Source organism: Phoca vitulina, unplaced genomic scaffold (genome assembly GCF_004348235.1).
Source record: "Phoca vitulina isolate PV1807 unplaced genomic scaffold, GSC_HSeal_1.0 scaffold6, whole genome shotgun sequence".
Classification (NCBI taxonomy): Eukaryota; Metazoa; Chordata; class Mammalia; order Carnivora; family Phocidae; genus Phoca; species Phoca vitulina.
This window is the reverse complement of record NW_022589709.1, coordinates 48,947,026-48,967,073: the sequence shown is the minus strand read 5'-3', so window position 1 is coordinate 48,967,073 and position 20,048 is coordinate 48,947,026. Positions and strand designations below refer to the sequence as shown.

Below are 20,048 nucleotides of genomic sequence, written 5' to 3'. Positions count from 1 at the left end.
CTGGGATGGGGTGGGGAGGTATGATAGCAAACTGAAAAGCTGTGGAAAAAACAAAAATATTTCAACTGCCCATAAATTATTTTGGAAAACTTGGAGGTGGACAAGTGTTTAAATAACTAAAACTTCCTATATTTAAATACAAATCCTTATCCATACATGTATACACTTAGGTATGCATAGAGTTCCTCTGGAAGACTAGGGAATAATGGTTACCTCCCGGGAGGACTTGTACTGGGAGGAGCAGCTGGGGAAAGACTTTTTAAAATTTTGCCATGTGTCTATATTATCTACTAAAAATTCACAATTCATTTTTAAATTAAATGCTAATGCTTTAAAATCTCTCTTAAGTTTTGCTAAATTTGGAACGCTGAAATTGAGAACGTCTGCGTTCAGCTTTTACTGTCAGAGCCCTGATACCGCCCCCTAGCGCCTGGTACTCACCACTACATCTACTCCCAGCCGCCACAGCTCCGAAGCTGTTCTTTTCTCCAATACTCATTAGGGTACAACTATAAGTACTCAGTGCATTAACTAAACTATTAGCTACTCATGCAGTCCATGCTTTAATGGTCGAAAAAGCATTGGGAAGGATGACATTACCTCATTCCTCATTCTTGCTGGGCAACTGAAACATTACATTATTTAAATTACAATATATGCATCCATCATTCTTACATTTTTTTTTCCATTTTCAACTTGACAGTTATCACAACCAAAAGGACTTTTCTACTTTCTCAGTTGTATCTCGAGTGCACATCATCTTAAAAACTAAATTTCGATTAATTCATCATTTGCTACAGTAATTTCCTTCTTTGCATATGTTGAAATGGAAACTATTGTTGCACATACAAAATTTCCTTGTGTGCTTTTGTTTGGGTAAAAGGTTCTGAACTCTGTTTCAAGATTTCTAGTTGTCCTCTAGGATACTTACTGTCATGTTGTAGATTTTTTAAAGTAATGTTTTTTATTATTTTAAAATCTATGTGTTCTCATTGTAAACATATTTTGGAAAATACAGTAAAATATAATGAATGAAGGAAGAGCAAACCCGAATTCCACCATCGTCAGATAACTACTATTAACATTTCCAACTATTTCCTTCCAGTTTTTCTGATGCCTATAGGTTTTTACACACAGTTTTTGAACTGAATTTTGAAGTGTCTAAGGTGTATTTCCACTATGATATATAGATGTTAGAAGTCTGTCCTGGTTAAATATCGCAAAGCTATTCTTACAAGAAACTACTGTGTTATTAGAAACTGCACCGCATTTTTGGGTATAAGGGCAGGTGGCCATTTTGAACATATCCACTAATTCAGAGTTCCTATCAGACCCTTCTGTAAATGCTACATTTGTATTTCGTTGCGTAACTACTGGATGTATTTCACCGAGATCACACTTCAGACTGAAGTTCTTTCAGGGCATCGCGTCCTCATTCAATAACCTTGTATCCTGGCCTTTGACAAATATTTGTGCATGAATGGAATTCTTAGGGGCCTCCTCTGGTGTCTTAAGTGGGTAATGGTGCATGATTCCAGACAAGAGAGAGGTAAATCAGGGTCGGGACCCCTTTATGCGGTGGGGGGCTGAGGGGGAGGTGCCGTGCATAGGTAAGGTAGAAACCTGAGCGAGTGGCAACCTCATTATTATTTTTTCTTATTTTACTTGTCTTGTGTGTTCACCGATTTGAGAGAACAGTCTCAATCATCTCCGCAGGGCAATTTCCCAACTAGCCGCCAGGCCTCAATAAAAAACGCTGGGGAGGCGTGTTCCCACGCAAGGCCCGTGTTGGACGGGCTAAGGCTGGAGAAACCCACCCCGCGCTCAGCACACAGTATAAAGAGCCTGGTCGCCGCGGTGGGGCAGCTCCCGGATTCGCGCGGGGTAACGCTCCCTTCGTCGTTCCGCTTCCGTGCCTAGCATCCGTCTGGACACCTCGAAGATGGCACCCGTTGGGGGCAAAAAGACCAAGAGGGTGAGTCTGCGGGGGAACCCGAGGGCGTTCTCCATCTCAGCGGGGGCTCTGAGTCTCGGCCCACCGGCCCCATACCCCAGCCTCAGGAAGTGCAGAGGGGTCCTCGCAGGCCGGCTGTGACCAGAGGTGCTCTCATAACTTCTCGGCAGGACTCCAAGGTGCCTCTGAGCTCCCCCCAACACCCCTGCCCATAGCCCGAGCGCGCCCTAGATCTACGTGACCCCGGACTCGAGGACACCCCCAGAACTCCAAGACTCCCAACATCTTCTGAGTCCCGCACTCCCAGAGAAGTGCGGCTCCTAGACCCAAATGCACGACGTTTCTCCCCCACAGCGGTGGGACTAGGGGCCTCCTTAGGGCGCGCCCCAGCCACCCCGCGTCTGTGCCTGCGCTGCCATGCGCGCCCCTTTGCGCCCTCCGCGGGCCGGCCAGGGAGGCGCGCGGCCCGGGCTCCGACCGTTTCCCGCCCCCGCCCCGACGGGTGCCGCGGAATCCCGGGGCCGCCTTCCTGCCCGGTTCTTGCGTGCAAGCTTCCCGGTCCCGGGAAGTATTCATTTGAAGCTTTACAATAAAACCTTTTCTTTAGTATTAAGTATTCAGTTGAAGCTTTACAATAAAACCTTTTCTTTCTCTAAATAGATAAATTAAAAAATCTTTTTTAAAAATTAAAAAATAAATTTTTAAATTCTTTAATGTGTTCTGAAAGACCCTCACCCCCAGCACATGTATACACACATTTTCATTATGTGAAATGAAAATTGAAATTCTGATTGTTTGCCTTATAGTCATGAATTTATAAATACATGTACTTTCTGAGAATTCTAAAGAAATCATATGTCTCAAGAATATGATAGCAAAAGTACTAAAAATAGAAAATTGTCTTAGTAACTCCTTTCCTTCCCCCTCATCTATAATTTTAGGGCATCCTAGAACGTTTAAACTCTGGAGAAGTTGTGATTGGAGATGGAGGGTTTGTCTTTGCACTCGAGAAGAGGGGCTACGTGAAGGCAGGCCCCTGGACCCCAGAAGCTGCTGTGGAACATCCAGAAGCAGGTTGGTGCATAGCTCTATTCTAAGTTCTCATGAAAGAGCACTGCAGTGATGGTCTAGGAGCATACCATCAAACAGATACATTTATGGTACATTTCCCAACATCTATTATTGCCTGCTGGGCACTGTGCTAGGTATGTAAGGACAGATTCACATGTTGGATGATCACAGTGGCCCTCCCTGTTGCTGTCACCCATATTTACCTCTTGGTTCCTGCCCTTCATTGTAGGTGAGTCTAGAAGTTGGCTCACTGCCTTCCTCTCTGCCCTTCCCTCCCTCACCTCTCTAGAGGACCTCGATATCTGTGCCAGATGGTCTATCCAGGACTCTTCTGGTCAGTGCCTTGATCTCCTCCTCATCTCCAAGTGAACTTTTCCTCCATCCTCCACCTCAGCAACCCACTCCTAGACCTTGCCATCACCACTGTCTACTTCTGAAATCTTGATTACAAGGACCCTACTCTCTGACCACCACCTTCTATCTTTTCTGCTCACTCTAATTCTCCCGCTCCTCAACCTCATCAAGATTTTCAGTCCTTCATCCCTTCCATGTTAGCATTTCTTATCCATTCTCTCCCCATATGGTCATCGTCCGTCCTTACCTACAGTGTGAATCACTGTCTTGTAGATAAGCCCTCCTCCATTGTCCATTTGCCAACTAGTTAAATCCATTGTATACTCATCCATCCTATTTAAATTCAACTGTCTACCTACCTTGCACCTGTACCCACACACCATATTCTCACTTTACTTTTTTGACCACAAATCTTTTATAGTGAAGTGCCAAGAGGGGTTGTTGGGATGGCACATGAGGGAGATAATGCTGTCTTACAAGGCTTCTGTATCAGCCTAAACCAAGTAGGAAGCATTAATCTTTAAAAGGGAGAAATGGGCCACTTCTGCAGGCCCAGAGAGTTCAAGGGGGATCCAGGTTTTTGAGGTTCATGAGTGACTCCACCCATATGCCTTCATCCCAATCTCAAGGACCCAATTCTTCCTAATCAGGCCCTGACTTTGGCAATAAAAGGCTTGCCTGGTTGAGATTTCAACCTCTCTGACTCTCTGCTCCCTGTATAATTTAGTCCAGGGCCAGATCCTCAGCTTTTTCTGCTCTCTAGCTACAAGAGGTGAGTTTCTTTATATGCCACCCAGGAGACCATCAGACTTTCATACTTTGCCTTAAATTGGTGATGAATCACCCTTAACCTTTCATTGTCTTTCTCTAGTACGTTGGTTGTACCAAATAATAGTCATCTGATTCTAAAGTCCTTATAATTACTACTGCCTCTGAACCTCTCAAACATCTGAGATACTGCACCAGCTAGTACATTCCTGTCTAAGGGCATCTCATTCCAGTTCACCACAGATGAAAGTTTTCAAACAATTGTACCCCTAGAGCATGCTGGGAGCTCTATCACCCACCATGAGGTAGTTGCTCATTACCAGCCAGCCAGAAGTGGAGATTTGTGCTCAGGAGTTTTAATGGGGAGTGCATTTATGAAATAGCACCTCGAAGGGAGTAGGGGAAGCAGGATTGGGCAGAGGGAGGAATTACACTGTGATGCAGTTGTTATAGACGACTTGGCCAGTTCCTCAGGAAGCTCTGGAGTTGGACAGGCCCTTCAGAGTAGTCCGAAATCAAGGCAAGGGAGCTGGATCTTTGCTCTCTTCCTACCAAGAGATCAAGCATTGCATGCAAACTATCAACTCTCCCCTCTCCCAGGAGAGGGCTTAGCCCTTTGCAAGGAAGCTCCCTTTGGCCTAGGGCACTTCCTAGAGAAGGTCTCAGCCCACAGCCATTGGTGGCCAACACTGTGAAAAAAGCTGACTCTTTCAGAGGAAACTGGAGGAAGTTCTTGGGAATATTATACAAGTTGAACAGTTGTCTTTAATGTTTATTAAAGAGCATATTTCAGTGAACTCAGTGATAAAGGCCAGAAACTAACAAAGCACATAAATTGACAGTACAGGTTTAAGATTAAGCAAACAGATTCTGAATCCAGACTAATTGAATCAAATTCTGACAGCCACTAGGCTGTGTGGCCCTGGGGAAATTACTCAGCTTCTCTGGGACTCAGTTTCCTCTTCTATAAAACTGAGATAATATTGACATCTACCTTGTAGGATTGTTATGAGATTTAAGTAAGTTATATGTAAAATCATTAAAATAGTGCCTGATGCATGTACACTACAAGTATTAACTGTTATTAAATTCATTGTTTCTTCTCTTGATAGTATCTTGGTTGTATTCATCCATTTCTGCTAGAGAAGTACAGAAATTTTGTGTTCAAATCACACTATCCCTCAATCATATTCAAAGTAAAAGAACTATAGTCACACATGAAGCCTGGCAAATATACACAACTTTTATATTTCCAAATAAAAGAAATAATACTGTGTTCTGCCCTAAAAGAAGGAAAGAAAGAGAGAAAGGGAGGGAAGGAGGAAGGGAGGAAGGGAGGAAAGAAAGAAGGAAGGAAGGAAGGAAGGAAGGGAGGAAGGAAGGAAGGAAGGAAGGAAGGGGAAAAGAGAGAATTCAGTAGGCTTTGGAAGCTAAAAGAGCACTAGTCTTCAAATTTTCATTGCACCAGCAGTTTGTTAAAAATTATAGATTCCCAGCCTTCGCTTAGAGATTTGGATTCATTAGGTCTGTGAGTGGGTCGAGGAACCCACATATTTATAACTGTCCCCAGGTGATAGCAAGGTGAACCACACTCTGAGAAGCATTGCATTAAAGGGCTTTAAGGAATGCAATAGAATAATTAAGATCCAAGAATGAGGATTTAAAATGTATCTGCAATTTGTTTCTTAAGGTCTGCTTGCTGGGTTAAACTCAGTGAAATTTTTCTTGGGTGAAACTGGTATTAACAATAAGCTACCTTGGTGGAAACTCTGCCATGTAAATAAAATAAGACTGTTATTTAAACACAAGCTTCAATTTTACAAGTCACATTTTTTTAAAGTTATACATTGGAGGAGCTCAAGAGAAACTGCTCTGATATTGATTTTGACTTTCTTAATACAGAAACAGCACATTTATCTCCTGGCCATCTGTTTCTTGAGAATTTGGGGCTTATTTGAGTGCACTAATTCTCCTACTAAAGTCAATGCCAGAAGTTGTGGTTCTTGCACCCAGTGGAATCAGCATAGAATTCAGCAAAGAATTAAGGTTGCTGGATCTGGGAGGGGGGATTTGGGGGAATCTGAATTCATATTCATTGCCCCCAGGTGAGTCTAAGTTGGGTCACACTTGAGAAGCACTGCAGCTTTAAGAAGCATGGTAGAATAATCAAATCGATTAAGATCAAGGAGTTGGGCCACTACCCTCTAGGAAAATCTAACAAAAGAGTGTAAAATGCCATGTAAAACGTACATATGTACAATTTGCACACCATTCCAGGGTTTTTTAACAGTCTCTGGAAATCCACCCAAGGACCAGCTGGGTGACCTTCCTGTTTAGAAACCATTTCCTCCTAGTGTACGGGGATCTCATCGATAGGCCCTTCATACTGCTCCAACCACCGAAGCTCTGTGTTTGATCGATGAACAGAGGCTCCAAATAAAATGTCTTTAATTGGTTCTGTTGCTAATTAAAACAAGTCTGAAGCTTCCTCATTAGGCATGCTTTTAAGTTCCCTCTCAGAACTAGAGATTCCATGCTTAGAAACCCATTTTCTGGGGCGCCTGGGCGGCTCAGTTGTTAAGCGTCTGCCTTCGGCTCAGGTCATGATCCCAGGGTCCTGGGATCGAGCCCCGCTTCGGGCTCCCTGCTCTGCGGGAGGCCTGTTTCTCCCTCTCCCCTTCCCCCTGCTTGTGTTCCCTCTCTCGCTGTCAAATAAATAAATAAAATCTTAAAAAAAAAAAAAAAAGAAACCCATGTTCTGAAATTCAGATGAATCCTGGCCTCACTGATTTGTTCATTTAAAAACCACACCGAGCTTCCTATGTTCTCTGCACTGTACTAGGCCCCCAGGATGCAAAGGTACCAGACGAAAGGGCTAGGAACTCCAGTGTCCTAAAAATTTCCAAGCCTCTAATGTAGTCACTCCTAGATCTTTGGCTTTGAAAGGCCACTAAAATTTCAAAATAGATTTCAGGGGCTGATACGGGATTGCTGATTTCTTACTTTGTGCAGTTAATTCTCCTGACAAAAATGAACACCTGCTAAGTCTCCCTAGCATTTTATAAAAAGAGCATTTTCCCCAGTCACTCGGAATGGTGGTTCTCAGCAAAATGGAAGATAAAAATCAGCTTCCAACTAAATTAGAATATCTGTGGACTTGACCCCAGCATCCATTATTTTTAAAAAGCTTACAGGGTGTCTAATGGGCAACCAGAGTTTAGGACCACTATTTTAGAGCAAAGGATAATCCCTTAAATTGAATATAATTGGTTATATGGGGGGGAAATGCCCCATCATATTTTCTTTAGCCTGTGAAAACTTTGCTATTTGACACTCATCCATGGACCTATGCTTAGGAGGAGCCTTGTTCTAGTTCTTATTCCACTCTACTACCAAAATTATCTTTCAAATACACAGAGCTAATCACATCATTTAATTGTTTACGAAATGCTGCTGTTTACCCATACCTGTGGTCTGAAGCCTAGACTCCTTGAGATGATGTGCTAGGGCCACTTGCACTCTGCAGCCCAGCCTCCTCTCCAACTGCATCTCCTACTACTTCTCTGATACATCCTCAACTCCACCTGCGGCACCCCCAAATGCCAAGCCTATTCCTGCCTCCTCCTTTTTGTTCAAACCCTTCCCTCAGTAGGGAATGCTTTTCCCCACCTTCTCTGCCCAGCAAAAATGTTGAATGATTCCTCCCCTGTGGACCTCCCCCTTCCCTTCACCCCACATCCACGGTAGAAATAATCTCTTCTTCATAGCAAGAGCCCCCAGATCTACCTCTCATTCGCTCTCAGGATGCGCGAGTGCCAAGCAAAGAATGCAAGCAGATATTTTCATATCTGTTTATCTGGTAGCCTTTTGAAAGCATCAAGGGTTATAAACTGATAGTAATTAATACCTTTCCTCATTCAATCTCCCAGTTCGCCAGCTTCATCGAGAGTTCCTCAGAGCTGGATCCAATGTCATGCAAACCTTCACCTTTTATGCAAGTGAAGACAAGCTGGAGAACAGGGGAAACTATGTTGCAGAGAAAATATCTGTGAGTAAAGCCATACCTGGCATTCTTAGAAGGGCACAGTAGACACACATGTCATCACCAAAGCTCTCATAGAGAAAAATGTTGAGTTTTTAGATACTACAGAAATGAGATATGTGTGATACGGGATTGCTGATTTCTTATGTTGTGCAGTTAATTCTCCTGACAAAAACGAACACCTGCTAAATCTCACTAGCGTTTTATAAAAAGAACCTTTTCCCAGTCACTCAGAATGTAGTTTTTAGATAATATAGAAATATGTGTGAATAACTCTTTTATTTTATTTTATTATGTTATGTTAATCACCATACATTACTGTGTGAATAACTCTTTGAGGTTTTAGCTGGAGTCCCCAAAATTGACAGAAAGGCATTTAATGAAGCATATCAAAGAAGGCGTAGTTAATGATTAATGATTCTCCCAGTCTCCTAAGTTGCTGAGTGGGTATCCTTACGAATTCTTACATCCTTACAGTTTTTTAATGTGGGACAATGTAGGAGAAAGGTCAAAGGCACAAGGAAGGGCACAGTGACCCTGGAAACTTCCTGACTCAGCTATCAACTGTGTCATGTTGGGCAAACCATTTACCTACGCCATCAAAGTGACAATTTCTCAATCCCTATAATGAAAAAGAAGTTTTGTTTTGTTTTGTTTTTTTTAAGTGGGCTCCACGCGTAGCATGGAACCCAACGCAGGGCTTGAGTTCACAACCATGAGATCGAGACCTGAGCTGAGATCAGGAGTCAGATGCTTAACTGACTGAGCCACCCAGGCACCACAAAACAAGAAGTTCTAAAATTCCCTAAGTCTGTGTGAGCTACAGCACTGGGGTTTATTGAAGACAAGTGTCAATTTTTAATGTCTAAGTAATTAGAAAATACCGTGCGATACATTTATCCTTTAAGAAAATACATAATGACAGTGCTCACTTCGGCAGCACATATACTAAGAAAATACATAATGACAAAAATTCATGAATTCTGTAGTCATTTTAATTACATTTTATTCTTGTTGATCTTAAGAGCAAATCATCATCATCACCACCACTATTTGCTAGGTATTCTTCTAAGTGCAGCTTAGGCACTGGAAGGTACCAGATCCTTTTATGTAAAGATTTTTATCCTCTCACAGAGCTTTGGTATGTAATATCCTAGATACCATCATTAGATTTAGTGTTTTCATTACTATTATTGGTGGTGGTGTTACTGCAAATTGCTCAGCTTGGTAAATTGAACTATTCTATCACTGTCATCTTCTAGAATAATCTCTCTATGGTAACATCCAACTGAAATGTGGACATTTGAATAATAATTTGGTTTCAATTCTGCGTGAAAATGTAGATATATCCTATTTCACCCATTTTAGGGGCAGAAAGTCAATGAAGCTGCTTGTGACATTGCCCGGCAAGTGGCTGATGAGGGAGACGCTTTGGTGGCAGGAGGCGTGAGTCAAACACCTTCATACCTTAGTTGCAAGAGTGAAACTGAAGTTAAAAAAGTATTTCAGCAACAGTTAGAGGTCTTTATGAAGAAGAACGTGGACTTCTTGATTGCCGAGGTAAACAAAGATATGACCAAAGATGAGACATATGCACTTAGTACATTTTCTCTACCTTGTGCTTTCATGAGGAGGATGTGAAATTAGTTGCCAATCATGGCTAGTAAATATTTAGTTTTAAAATCTTTTTTCCAATTTAGGGCTTCTACTGAATTTGATTCAGTTAATCTAATGAAGTGTTCTTCAAACCTTTTCACTGCAGTTCACAGTAATCACCCTTCTATTCCATTAAAAAAAAAATGCTAATGGGTCACAACTCAAAGTTTGAAGACCACTCATCTAGTGATCATTTTTAAGCACTAAAATAAGTTTTCTAATCGTCTGGGGAGAAACAAGATAAAAAAGTATCTTAACCTGATCTCATTTCAGTATTTCGAGCATGTTGAAGAGGCTGTGTGGGCAGTGGAAGCCTTGAAAACATCTGGGAAACCTGTGGCAGCAACCATGTGCATCGGCCCAGAGGGAGATTTGCATGGCGTGAGCCCCGGCGAGTGTGCAGTGCGCCTGGTTAAAGCAGGTGATAATGGATTTTGACCAGTTTGCCGTTAGTGAGTCTTTTAAAACTACGTACAAATGTAGGTCCACCTATGAATCATTATATACTACTTTTGTTAAAGGGAAAACCATTAATGTGCTTTCCTAGGAGTGTTGATAATATCATTATTGACTCCTAAAGAGAAAAAAGTAAAATAAAGAAAAAAAAAATATACACACACATATACCAGCCTTTTGAAAGGGGCAACTGGACCTATGCTGAAGGTGTAACACCTAGAAATGGGAAGAATTTCGGTAAATCAAAAGGAGCATGAGGAAAAAGTGTGTTTTATTTTAGCCTTAGGTTGAGGTCTTTAGACAATAACTTTTAAGTCAGTTGCCTTCTTTGCCAAAGTTTTTCCCTTTTCATAAATTCCTGATATGCTTTGCTTTTTGTAACTGGTATAATAAATTTAAATTTTTTTTCGGTATGAAATAGGGGCCATGTAATTTGTCTTTTTAAATAATTTCCATTCCTAACATTGGGTTTCATTTCAATTAGGGAAAACTCACAGACTGTTTTCAAAGCTGCCTCATTTTTAATTCAAAGAGCTGCTCAGTGTCAGTGGAAGAGTCCAACTCATTCTGTGGAACAGGGAGATTTTGATTGGCTATGTTTAATTTCTGATTGTTAGCCAACCCCTGATATTTCATGAAAGTCACTTAATATTTGTCCTTAACAATAACAATTAGATTTAGGAATGAAACTAAATAATCCTAACTTTTTACTGGAAGTATAAAAATGGGGGGAGGGAAGAAGCAAGTTAACTTGTTTCAGGAAGATCAGAGGAGGCTTTCATCACCCCATTGTTAACCAGCAGAGATTCTTGCCTGCATCGAGTTCTTCCCTGACCATTCCATTCAAGGTAGGTGGCCACAGTGTTTGACATCACTGCACGCTATTTATATTCTTTGTAGCGCTTGCCGCTTGTCTCATTTGTTTATCTCTTTAATGTCTGACTCACCAGACTGTAAGATCAAAGAGGGCAGAGACTATGTTTGTTTGGCTCAACTTTGAGCGCCCTGTGCCCTAGCGCAGCACTTGGCACAAAATAGGTCCTCAATAAATATCCGCCTAATAAATCCCGTCCATCTTCCAATGTCAGCTCAAATCCTACCTCCACGTCCCCTTACATGATCCTCCCTACCCCAAGTGAACACGCCTTCCTCTCAGCAAATGTAAGATTTTCTACTTATACCACTCATTTGGATTATCCTCAGGCGACATTTTCTAATCTGTGAGAATGTTAGTAGAATGTTCCGTAGTGAAATACATTTAGAAAATTCTGTGTTAGGGGCCCCTGGGTGGCACAGTCCCGTAGGCATCCGACTGTTGGTTTTGGCTCAGGGTCATGAGATGGAGCCCCACATCAGGCTGAGATTCTCTCTCCTTCTCCCTTTGTTCCTCCTGCTCATGTGCGCTCTCTCTCAAATAAATAAATAAATCTTAAAAAAAAAAGAAAGAAAGAAAATGCTGTATTAAACCAAGTTAAGCAGGTCTCTTTACAACAGAATTTCTCAGAGCCTTAGTGCTCACTTAGGCTGCACATATACTAAAATTGGAACAATACACAGAATTTCTCAGGCCTGACAGGTTTGTATATATTGACAGTCTCCAAGAAAGGGACAAAGTAAATACCTACTTCCTAACTTAATTGATCATAGAGCCTTACTTTCATGGAGCAAACCTAGGGAAGCCCTGTGCTAAATTATGAAGTCCTTGGTGTCAGGGACTATGTCCTATATTTTTATTTTTCTATAGCCCCTTAGAAGGACCCTTATACCTAATAGACATCCAGTAAGTAGCCAACCTATAATTAATTCATTATTGTAATGAAGTCAAGCAAGGAAAGAGAAACGCTGGCAGCAGAACATCCAAAAAACAAAAAAAAAAAAAAGGGAAGGAGAAGAAGAAAGAAAAAGGTAGTCAAGATCCAAATGAAGATGTTAACTGAGCTGTTGAATGTACAAGTCTGGGACCCAAAGGAAAGGTCCGGGTTAGAGAGAGAAGTCTGGAGAGTTCTTGATATAGTTCATACTGAGAGCCCTGAGACTGGAAAGGAAGTAGAAGTGAAGAAGAGAAGATGGCTCACGGGAATCCTGTGACACTGCAGGATTGAAAGGTTCAGTCGCGAGTGGGGGCTCAGCACCTAACATCCAAAAAAAGCAGCCAGCAAGGTGGGAGCAACACTCAGAGAGCATGAGAAGCCAAGAGAAGGGGAGTGTTGATGAAGGAAGGGATGGTCCAGCAGATTGAATGCTGCCGAGACATGGAGTAAGATGAGAACAGAGAATCAGCTACTGGCTTTGGCAAGATTGAGGTCATTGGTGCTCTTGACCAAAAAAAAAACAAAACAAAACAAAACAAAAAAAAAAACCAACAACAACAAGAAAAAACCTGATTCAGAAGAATAACAGGAGGCAGGATTGGAACAAGAACAAAGGAGTAAACTGTACACCCAGCCCAGTGAGGACCACTGAGATGCTTGCCACTGAACACTGGATGCCATGACCTGTGGCAACGGCTTATCTGCTCCTGGAATCTGGATTAGTGATATTATTAAATGGGCCTGCTAAAAGGAAACATTGTTCCTCAAATGAGTGGTATGATAACCACAGGTGCAATCGAGCAGCTGGGAGTGCTGAAAAATTAGTATGAAAGACTGAAAAATTGACTTCTAAAATATGGAGTTAAAAACTCTAATAATGAGTTTCTGGAAAAAAGAGGGACAGCCATGTGTGCATAAATGACACAAACATTGTAACAGATTTTTCAAAACACCTTTCACAGAAAGCCCTTGCTGCCTATTAGCAATCACTCCCACCCAAAGGTAAGATAGGTTTGCAAGGAAGCAAGAACCAAAGGTTGTATTCACAATTCACTGTTCCAAATAAAAGCTCCCTGATTAAGGGAGGAGAACTGAGCCTACCTATCTGATGAATCCCTAAAGCTAAACTGTTCTTCCACTTGCAGGAGCTTCCATCGTTGGCGTGAACTGCCATTTTGATCCCAAAATTAGTTTACAAACAGTGAAGCTCATGAAAGGAGGCTTGGAGGCTGCCCGACTGAAAGCCCACCTGATGAGTCAGCCATTGGCCTACCACACTCCTGACTGCAACAAACAGGGATTTATCGATCTACCGGAATTCCCCTTTGGTAAGACAGACATTTTATAAATCATCTCAATGTCTTGATGTTTGACAAATTTCCAAATATATAGCCATAGAGCTTTCTCATAGTAAAGAAATGGCAGCATGTCTCATCTCTTGCCCCCAGCTTCCCTCCCTACAGCCAAAAACTCCTTGATATTGGACCACAGTAGAAGGAAAAGATAGAACCAGCAAGCAAAAAAGACCTCTGAACCTTTTACCTGTAGTTTGGTAAAAAGGATGCCCTTCCAGGTGAGATCAGCAAAGGTAGTGGCCCTGGTTCCAGCTCTGTTGCCAAATCATAAACCTTTAGTTCTTCTAGATCTTAATTTTCTCATCAGAAAAATTAAAAGGATAGACCAATTTATGTCCAAGACACTTTTCTCCTATTCTGAATGTTGCTCAGATACCGTAGAGTTCTGGGGGGAAGGGAAGATGCCATCACTGGGTCACTGCATAATAAAGCTGGATGAAGAGATCAAGCAGATGAAGTGAGGGTGGACTTGCAGTCAGGGAAAAGTGAGAAAGCACGTTTGGGAAGTGGGGGTGAGTCTACCTGAAAATCAAGCCAGAGAGGGCCACAGCCTGGCCAGCCTCCTATTCCATTCTAAGGTCCTTAGATCATGTACTATATTTTATAGGGACCCTCAGATATTATAAGAACCCTGGAGGAATGGCAAGGCATTGGGTTTTTCCCCATATAACAAATTTTTGCAAAATTTAGGACTTTTAAACAATAAACAGTTATTATATCTCAGAGTTGCTGTGGGTCATGAATTTGGGAGCAGCCTAGCTGGATAGTTTTTGCTCAGGGTCCCTTACAAGGTTGCGGTCCAGATATTGGTCAGGTCTGTAGTCATCTGAAGGCCTGATGAGAGCTAGGGAGTCTACTTCCAATCTCCCTTTGTTGGCTATTGGGCATAGATGTTTGTTTCTTGCTGTCTGTTGACTGGAGGCCTCAGTCCCTTCGCTTATGGGCCTTCCCACTGTGATGCTTGAGTATTCTTACACCAGGGCTGCTGTTCTAAGAATAAGAGAGACTGAGGCAGAAACCATAATGGCTTGTATAACCCAGCCTCAGAAGTCACTAATGATCCCTGCTGACATACTCTATTGGTTTCGCAGACCAACCTGATATGAGAGGGGACGGGATCATTGGGAACTATCTTGAAGGTTGGCTACCACAGCATTTAATACTGGAAATATAAACACAAATTACCTAATAGTTTTTAATAAGAATTAGATATTGACAACTTATTTAATTCCATTACTGAAAATTACATACCTATTATGGCTATTTATTTTGAATATTTATTTGTTTATTTATATTTTATTTATTTATTTGACAGAGAGAGACACAGTGAGAGAGGGAACACAAGCGGGCGAGTGGGAGAGGGAGAAGCAGGCTTCCCGTGGAGCAGGGAGCCCGATGCAGGGCTCGATCCCAGGACCCTGGGATCATGACCTGAGCCGAAGGCAGACGCTTAACGACTGAGCCAGCCAGGCGTCCCTTGAATATTTTTTTAAATAAAGAATTCACTCCATTTATTATAGGACTGGAGCCCAGAGTTGCAACCAGATGGGATATTCAAAAATATGCCAGAGAGGCCTACAATCTGGGGATCAGGTACATTGGCGGATGCTGTGGATTTGAGCCCTACCACATCAGGGCAATTGCAGAGGAGCTGGCCCCCGAAAGGGGCTTTTTGCCCCCAGCTTCGGAAAAGCATGGCAGCTGGGGAAGTGGTTTGGACATGCACACCAAACCATGGATTAGAGCAAGGTAAGAACTTTTCAACTATATTTGCCAAACCAAATCATTTCAATTGTGAATATGTCCAAGTGATGTTATAACAAAGAATATAGCTAATTTGCTGTGTGATGATACTCAGTTATCCCCCTTAAATTCTTTCACAGAAAAAAAAAATTCTTTCACAGAGGTATTTACAGAATAACCTTAGGTAGTGATTTCTGGAGAAGGCTTTAAGATTTAGCATATAAATAATGCAAGTTGCAATGAAATGTGATTTCATGCTCTGGGATAGTACCATGTGGTGGACCCTCAACAACATTGAATTAACTGGTTGTTAAGATTTAAGTATAAGCTAAATAAAACAAATATTAACTAAGTGCCTGTTCCGTGCCAAGCACAATTCTTGGAGCTGGGAAGACAGTGGTGAATAAGATAGGTCTTTGCCCTCAGAGCTTACACTCCAGTGGGGAAGATGAACAATAAACAAACTGATTTTACATCAGGCAATGTGCAGAGCACTGGGAAAATAAATGAAGAGCTGTCCAGAGAATCGCAGAGTCTACTGGGGAAAATGGATAAGAAAGTCAATGGATTACACTGTAGTAACTGCTTTGGTAGAGGCACAGATTTAAAAAGTAACAAGAGAATGGCTATCTCTGCCTAACAGAAAGATATTTTTTTTTATTTATTTGAGAGAGAGAACATGAGAGAGGGGAGGGTCAGAGGGAGAAGCAGACTCCCCGCAGAGCAGGGAGCCCGACGCGGGGCTCGATCCCAGGACTCCGGGACCATGACCCGAGCTGAAGGCAGACGCTCAGCCAACTGAGCCACCCAGGCATCCCCAGAAAGACGTTTTAGAAGAAGGGATTTGGGGGGCTGTATTTTGAAGGGCTAACTAGCCACGAGATAAAGCAGGGGGTGAATGAAGGATGAACACCCAAGCAGGGGGAGCAGTTGCCCTCTGTTGAGCACGTTGACTCTGCACAACTCTATCAGACACCGTTGCGGATGCTGAGGTAGCAAGAACAAGGCACAGCCCTGGCCCCAAGGAGTTAACGGTCTAGTAGGCAGAGAGATAAACAGGTAAGTTCAAACTGGTATAGTAAGTTCAAGTATGAAGACATGCACAGGTGCTGTGGGGCCTGAGCTAATGCCCACGGGGGCAAAAGGCAGAGGAGGGTTAAGGAAGAATTTCTAAGAGAGCGGATACCTGGGCTGAATTTTGAAGGACGAGTTACCTACCAGACAAGGGAAGAGCCTACATGAAAGCTCTGAGAGGCGGAAAGAGAATGGTGTGCTGAGAAGCCAGAAGTGTGGGACGCTCAGAGACAGAATTTGATAGCAAACACACCTCAGGACTAGGAGGCAGACTCTTCTGTGTTCTCCTGAGTTATGTCTGACCTTATCACCCTGGAGGATCTCAAGCGGTCCAAGGTTAGGTTTGCAAGTTTGAATAGCCTTGAGACGGGGAAACCTGTGAGGAAGCCTTTGCGAGAATTGTATCGGATGTGATGAGGCCTGAACTGGGAGACAGTGAAACAGAAAGGAGGAGGAGGCTGGATCTGCAGGGTGAGACATGCAGAAGTGATGCTGGGTTTGAGGAGCTCAGCTGGCTCGTGAGGTAGAGTGCCAGAAAGTTAGGATGGGGGAGTAGGGTAAAGTCGACAGAGAATGTCCCTATCCTGAATTCTTAGCTTTTGATCCCTATGCAGATATTTTAAAAAATAATTTCGGGAACGCCTGCGTGGCACAGTCGGTTAAGCATCCAACTCTTGGTTTCAGCTCAGATCGTGATCTCAGGGTGGTGAGATCTAGGCCCACATCAGGCTCTGTGCTCAGCATGGAGTCTGCTTGAGATTCTCTCTCCCTCTCCCTCTGCCCCTCCCGCTCATGCTCTCTCTCTCTATCTCTCTCTAAAATAAATACATAAATAATTAAAAATAAAAATTAAATTAAAGAAAATAATTTCAAAGTAATTTTAGACTGATAGATCCTGAAAAAAAGTTTTTCCAGATTAATAAATGTGTTTTAATGGACATACTCTCAAGAGTCCAGACAGCTCTGTAGAGGTATTCTAGCCCAGTGACACACAGACACTGATACTCAGGAAGGAGTCTAATGTTGTGTGTTTTGTTCACCCAGGGCCAGGAAGGAATACTGGGAGAATCTTCGGATAGCCTCGGGCAGGCCATACAACCCTTCAATGTCAAAGCCCGACGCCTGGGGAGTGACCAAAGGAACAGCTGCGCTGATGCAGCAGAAAGAAGCCACAACTGAGCAGCAGCTGAAAGAGCTCTTTGAAAAACAGAAATTTAAATCTGCACAGTAGCCTCAAAGGAACCCATTTTTAGTGACTTCTATGTTTGGGCCACAGTTCCCAAAAATAAGGAAAAGATGGTTTAAAAGTAATGCTTATGTTAATGCCAGGCTACATATAAAATTGGTAGTAGCTAAACAAAACAGAACTACAAATAGCACTTGACAATTTTAAAAGTATATTTTAGAAATTTACTTAGAAGCAAAATAAGTAAGAAATAAATCTTAAACAGGTTCCCTATACCACACATAAGGTATTAGGGAAATCACTGCGGCCAATGAGAAGTAATTCAGATATTCATTCCCACTTTAATTAGTTTGCAGGTTAGCAAGGAGGATGAGATGTGAGCTGACATGACTGAGACAGATAAAGTGCTATAGGGAAGTGACTTCCAAGTTCTATTGAACATGACCCTTAGTAAGAAACAAAAGTCATGTAATAACCCAGTAAAACACATACCATATAACCACTGAAATAAAATGTGAGCCATTTTGGTATTTTCTATTCCATTCCTTTCCATCCTATCTCACTGATAAAACATGCCTGCTGAGACCCTTCAAATTGATTTTATGACCCAACAGTTTGAAAAACACTATCATGGAACACTTCAGATATGGGGACTTTGCTATTTCTTTAAGTTTGTTCTTAGAAAGTCAATCATATGAGACATCATCAGTAAGTATCAAAAGACCAGAGTCATCTCAGAGTTCAAGAGTTGTTCTCTCTTACCTGACCCATTACTATCACTAAGAAACATACAGACCAGTGGGGAGGGGAAAGAAGACATCAGTATCTAGGCTTTCTCCATCCCGCCCAAAACTGGATCCACCTAAAAGCTTTCAGTCAGTAAGGCCAAGGAACAATGAGCTTGTGTTACCTTGGTAGCTTAAAAAAAAAAAAAAAGTATAATAAAGAAAAAAATAGGGATTCTCCAAACTCTATCCAAGTTTCCTAGATTGAGAACTATGATATTTTTACCTGATAACATCTACTCTCCAATGAGAGCTCAAGCCCCAAGATGATATTAACATAAACATGGCTACTCTATTAAGAGTTCATGATGCTGGGGCGCCTGGGTGGCTCAGTCGTTAAGCTTCTGCCTTTGGCTCCGGTCATGATCACGGGATCCTGGGACCAAGCCCCGCATCGGGCTCCCTGCTCGCGGGAAGCCTGCTTCTCCCTCTCCCACTCCCCCTGCTTATGTTGCCTCTCTCGCTGTGTCTCTCTCTGTCAAATAAATAAAATCTTAAAAAAAAAAAGTTCATGATGCTTTCTACTCATTCTTTGTTTAGCTGTTTCAAAACTAATTTATTCAGCTATTTGTATTTGATTCTTATTTCCATTCTGTAATTTACTTAAGTTTTACGTGAAATTTCTGTGCCTCAGTTTATTCATCTCAACCTTCCTACTTCGCAAGTATTTGAGTTTTAAAGGAGAAGGCAGCAGTATTTAAGGGGAAAGATATTTCTAGAATTTTCTTACCAAGATAATTAGTAATCCACCCCTCATCCTCCAGTGCACAGAAATAGAGCCAAAGCAGCATGGCTTTCAGAGGCTGCATGTGGCTGAGGAGCAATAAAAGGAGAGTAAATGCTATTTTTTTTTTTTTTTTTTTTTACAAAGTTGCTACCTACCATTTCTCTCAAATCAGGTTCAATATTTCATATTTCATTCATAGATGATAGAAACTTTTATTCAACTTACTGTTCTATTACTATGTAAGATGGATGCCCCTTTAATACTCTTTTCAGAACTTTATTGCCACACAAAACATGATATCTTTCTACCATTCTCACATCCTTTGATTTAATCATTCTTATATCCTTCTATTTAAAAAATATTTCCCTCAAGGGGCACCTGGGTGGCTCAGTTGTTAAGCGTCTGCCTTCGGCTCAGGTCATGATCCCAGGGTCCTGGGATCGAGCCTCGCTTCGGGCTCCCGGCTCAGTGGGAAGCCTGCTTCTCCCTCTCCCACTCCCCCTGCTTGTGTTCTCTCTCTCACTGTCTCTCTCTGTCAAATAAATAAATAAAATCTTTAAAAAAAAAAAATTCCCTCAAAAGACCTATATTGGATATGCTTTACTAAAACTGTATGACAACACTGCCTCCTAGCGGCAGATTTTCTATTTTGAAAATTTTTTTGAAATTCAACCATTCCACCAAGTGCCTTTGTTTTATTTCCCGACATCTTGTTCGATAAAAGACTTTTTTTAATACCTAGGAGTTTCTTCAAGTTAAATATACATTTCTCACAGGTAAAGGTATTTTTATAGAATCAGCCAAAGGGACCCTAGAGATCAGGAGTCCAAACTCTCCCATTTAAGGATAAGATTCCTAAGGCAGGATGCCAAGTCAGAAAGGACTTCTTACTAGTCCCAGATTGCCAAGAAAGATGATTTTAGTTTGGATTGTTGGTAGAAGGACAATGGAACCGGGACATATAGTTCACAAAGCTAAGGAGTTCATCCTCCCAGCCAGGAAATAAAAATCTTTGCATTACTCAGAGTCAGTGTAAACTCACTAAACACATGGTGTGCAGTTTATG

At 41.9% G+C, this 20,048-nt stretch overlaps 1 protein-coding gene across 1 annotated transcript; it reads left to right on the top strand.

Annotated features, from left to right (window-relative positions):
- The first annotated feature begins 1,349 nt into the window (after window positions 1-1,349).
- Window positions 1,350-18,406, top strand: BHMT (betaine--homocysteine S-methyltransferase). The gene is made up of 8 exons (XM_032404129.1): window positions 1,350-1,975; window positions 2,896-3,028; window positions 8,077-8,195; window positions 9,558-9,749; window positions 10,119-10,266; window positions 13,258-13,440; window positions 14,988-15,216; window positions 17,329-18,406. Exons 1-8 carry the CDS (start codon window positions 1,943-1,945, stop codon window positions 17,513-17,515), a joined length of 1,224 nt encoding a protein of 407 aa, XP_032260020.1. The 5' UTR covers window positions 1,350-1,942; the 3' UTR covers window positions 17,516-18,406.
- Window positions 18,407-20,048: the final 1,642 nt, after the last annotated feature.

Excerpts from the sequence above, each read along its gene's own strand:
- BHMT (XM_032404129.1), top strand. The coding sequence starts at position 1,943 with ATGGCACCCGTTGGGGGCAAAAAGACCAAGAGG. Across the intron at positions 13,441-14,987 it reads TCTACCGGAATTCCCCTTTG|GACTGGAGCCCAGAGTTGCA; the intron begins GTAAGACAGACA and ends CATTTATTATAG. Across the intron at positions 15,217-17,328 it reads AAACCATGGATTAGAGCAAG|GGCCAGGAAGGAATACTGGG; the intron begins GTAAGAACTTTT and ends TTGTTCACCCAG.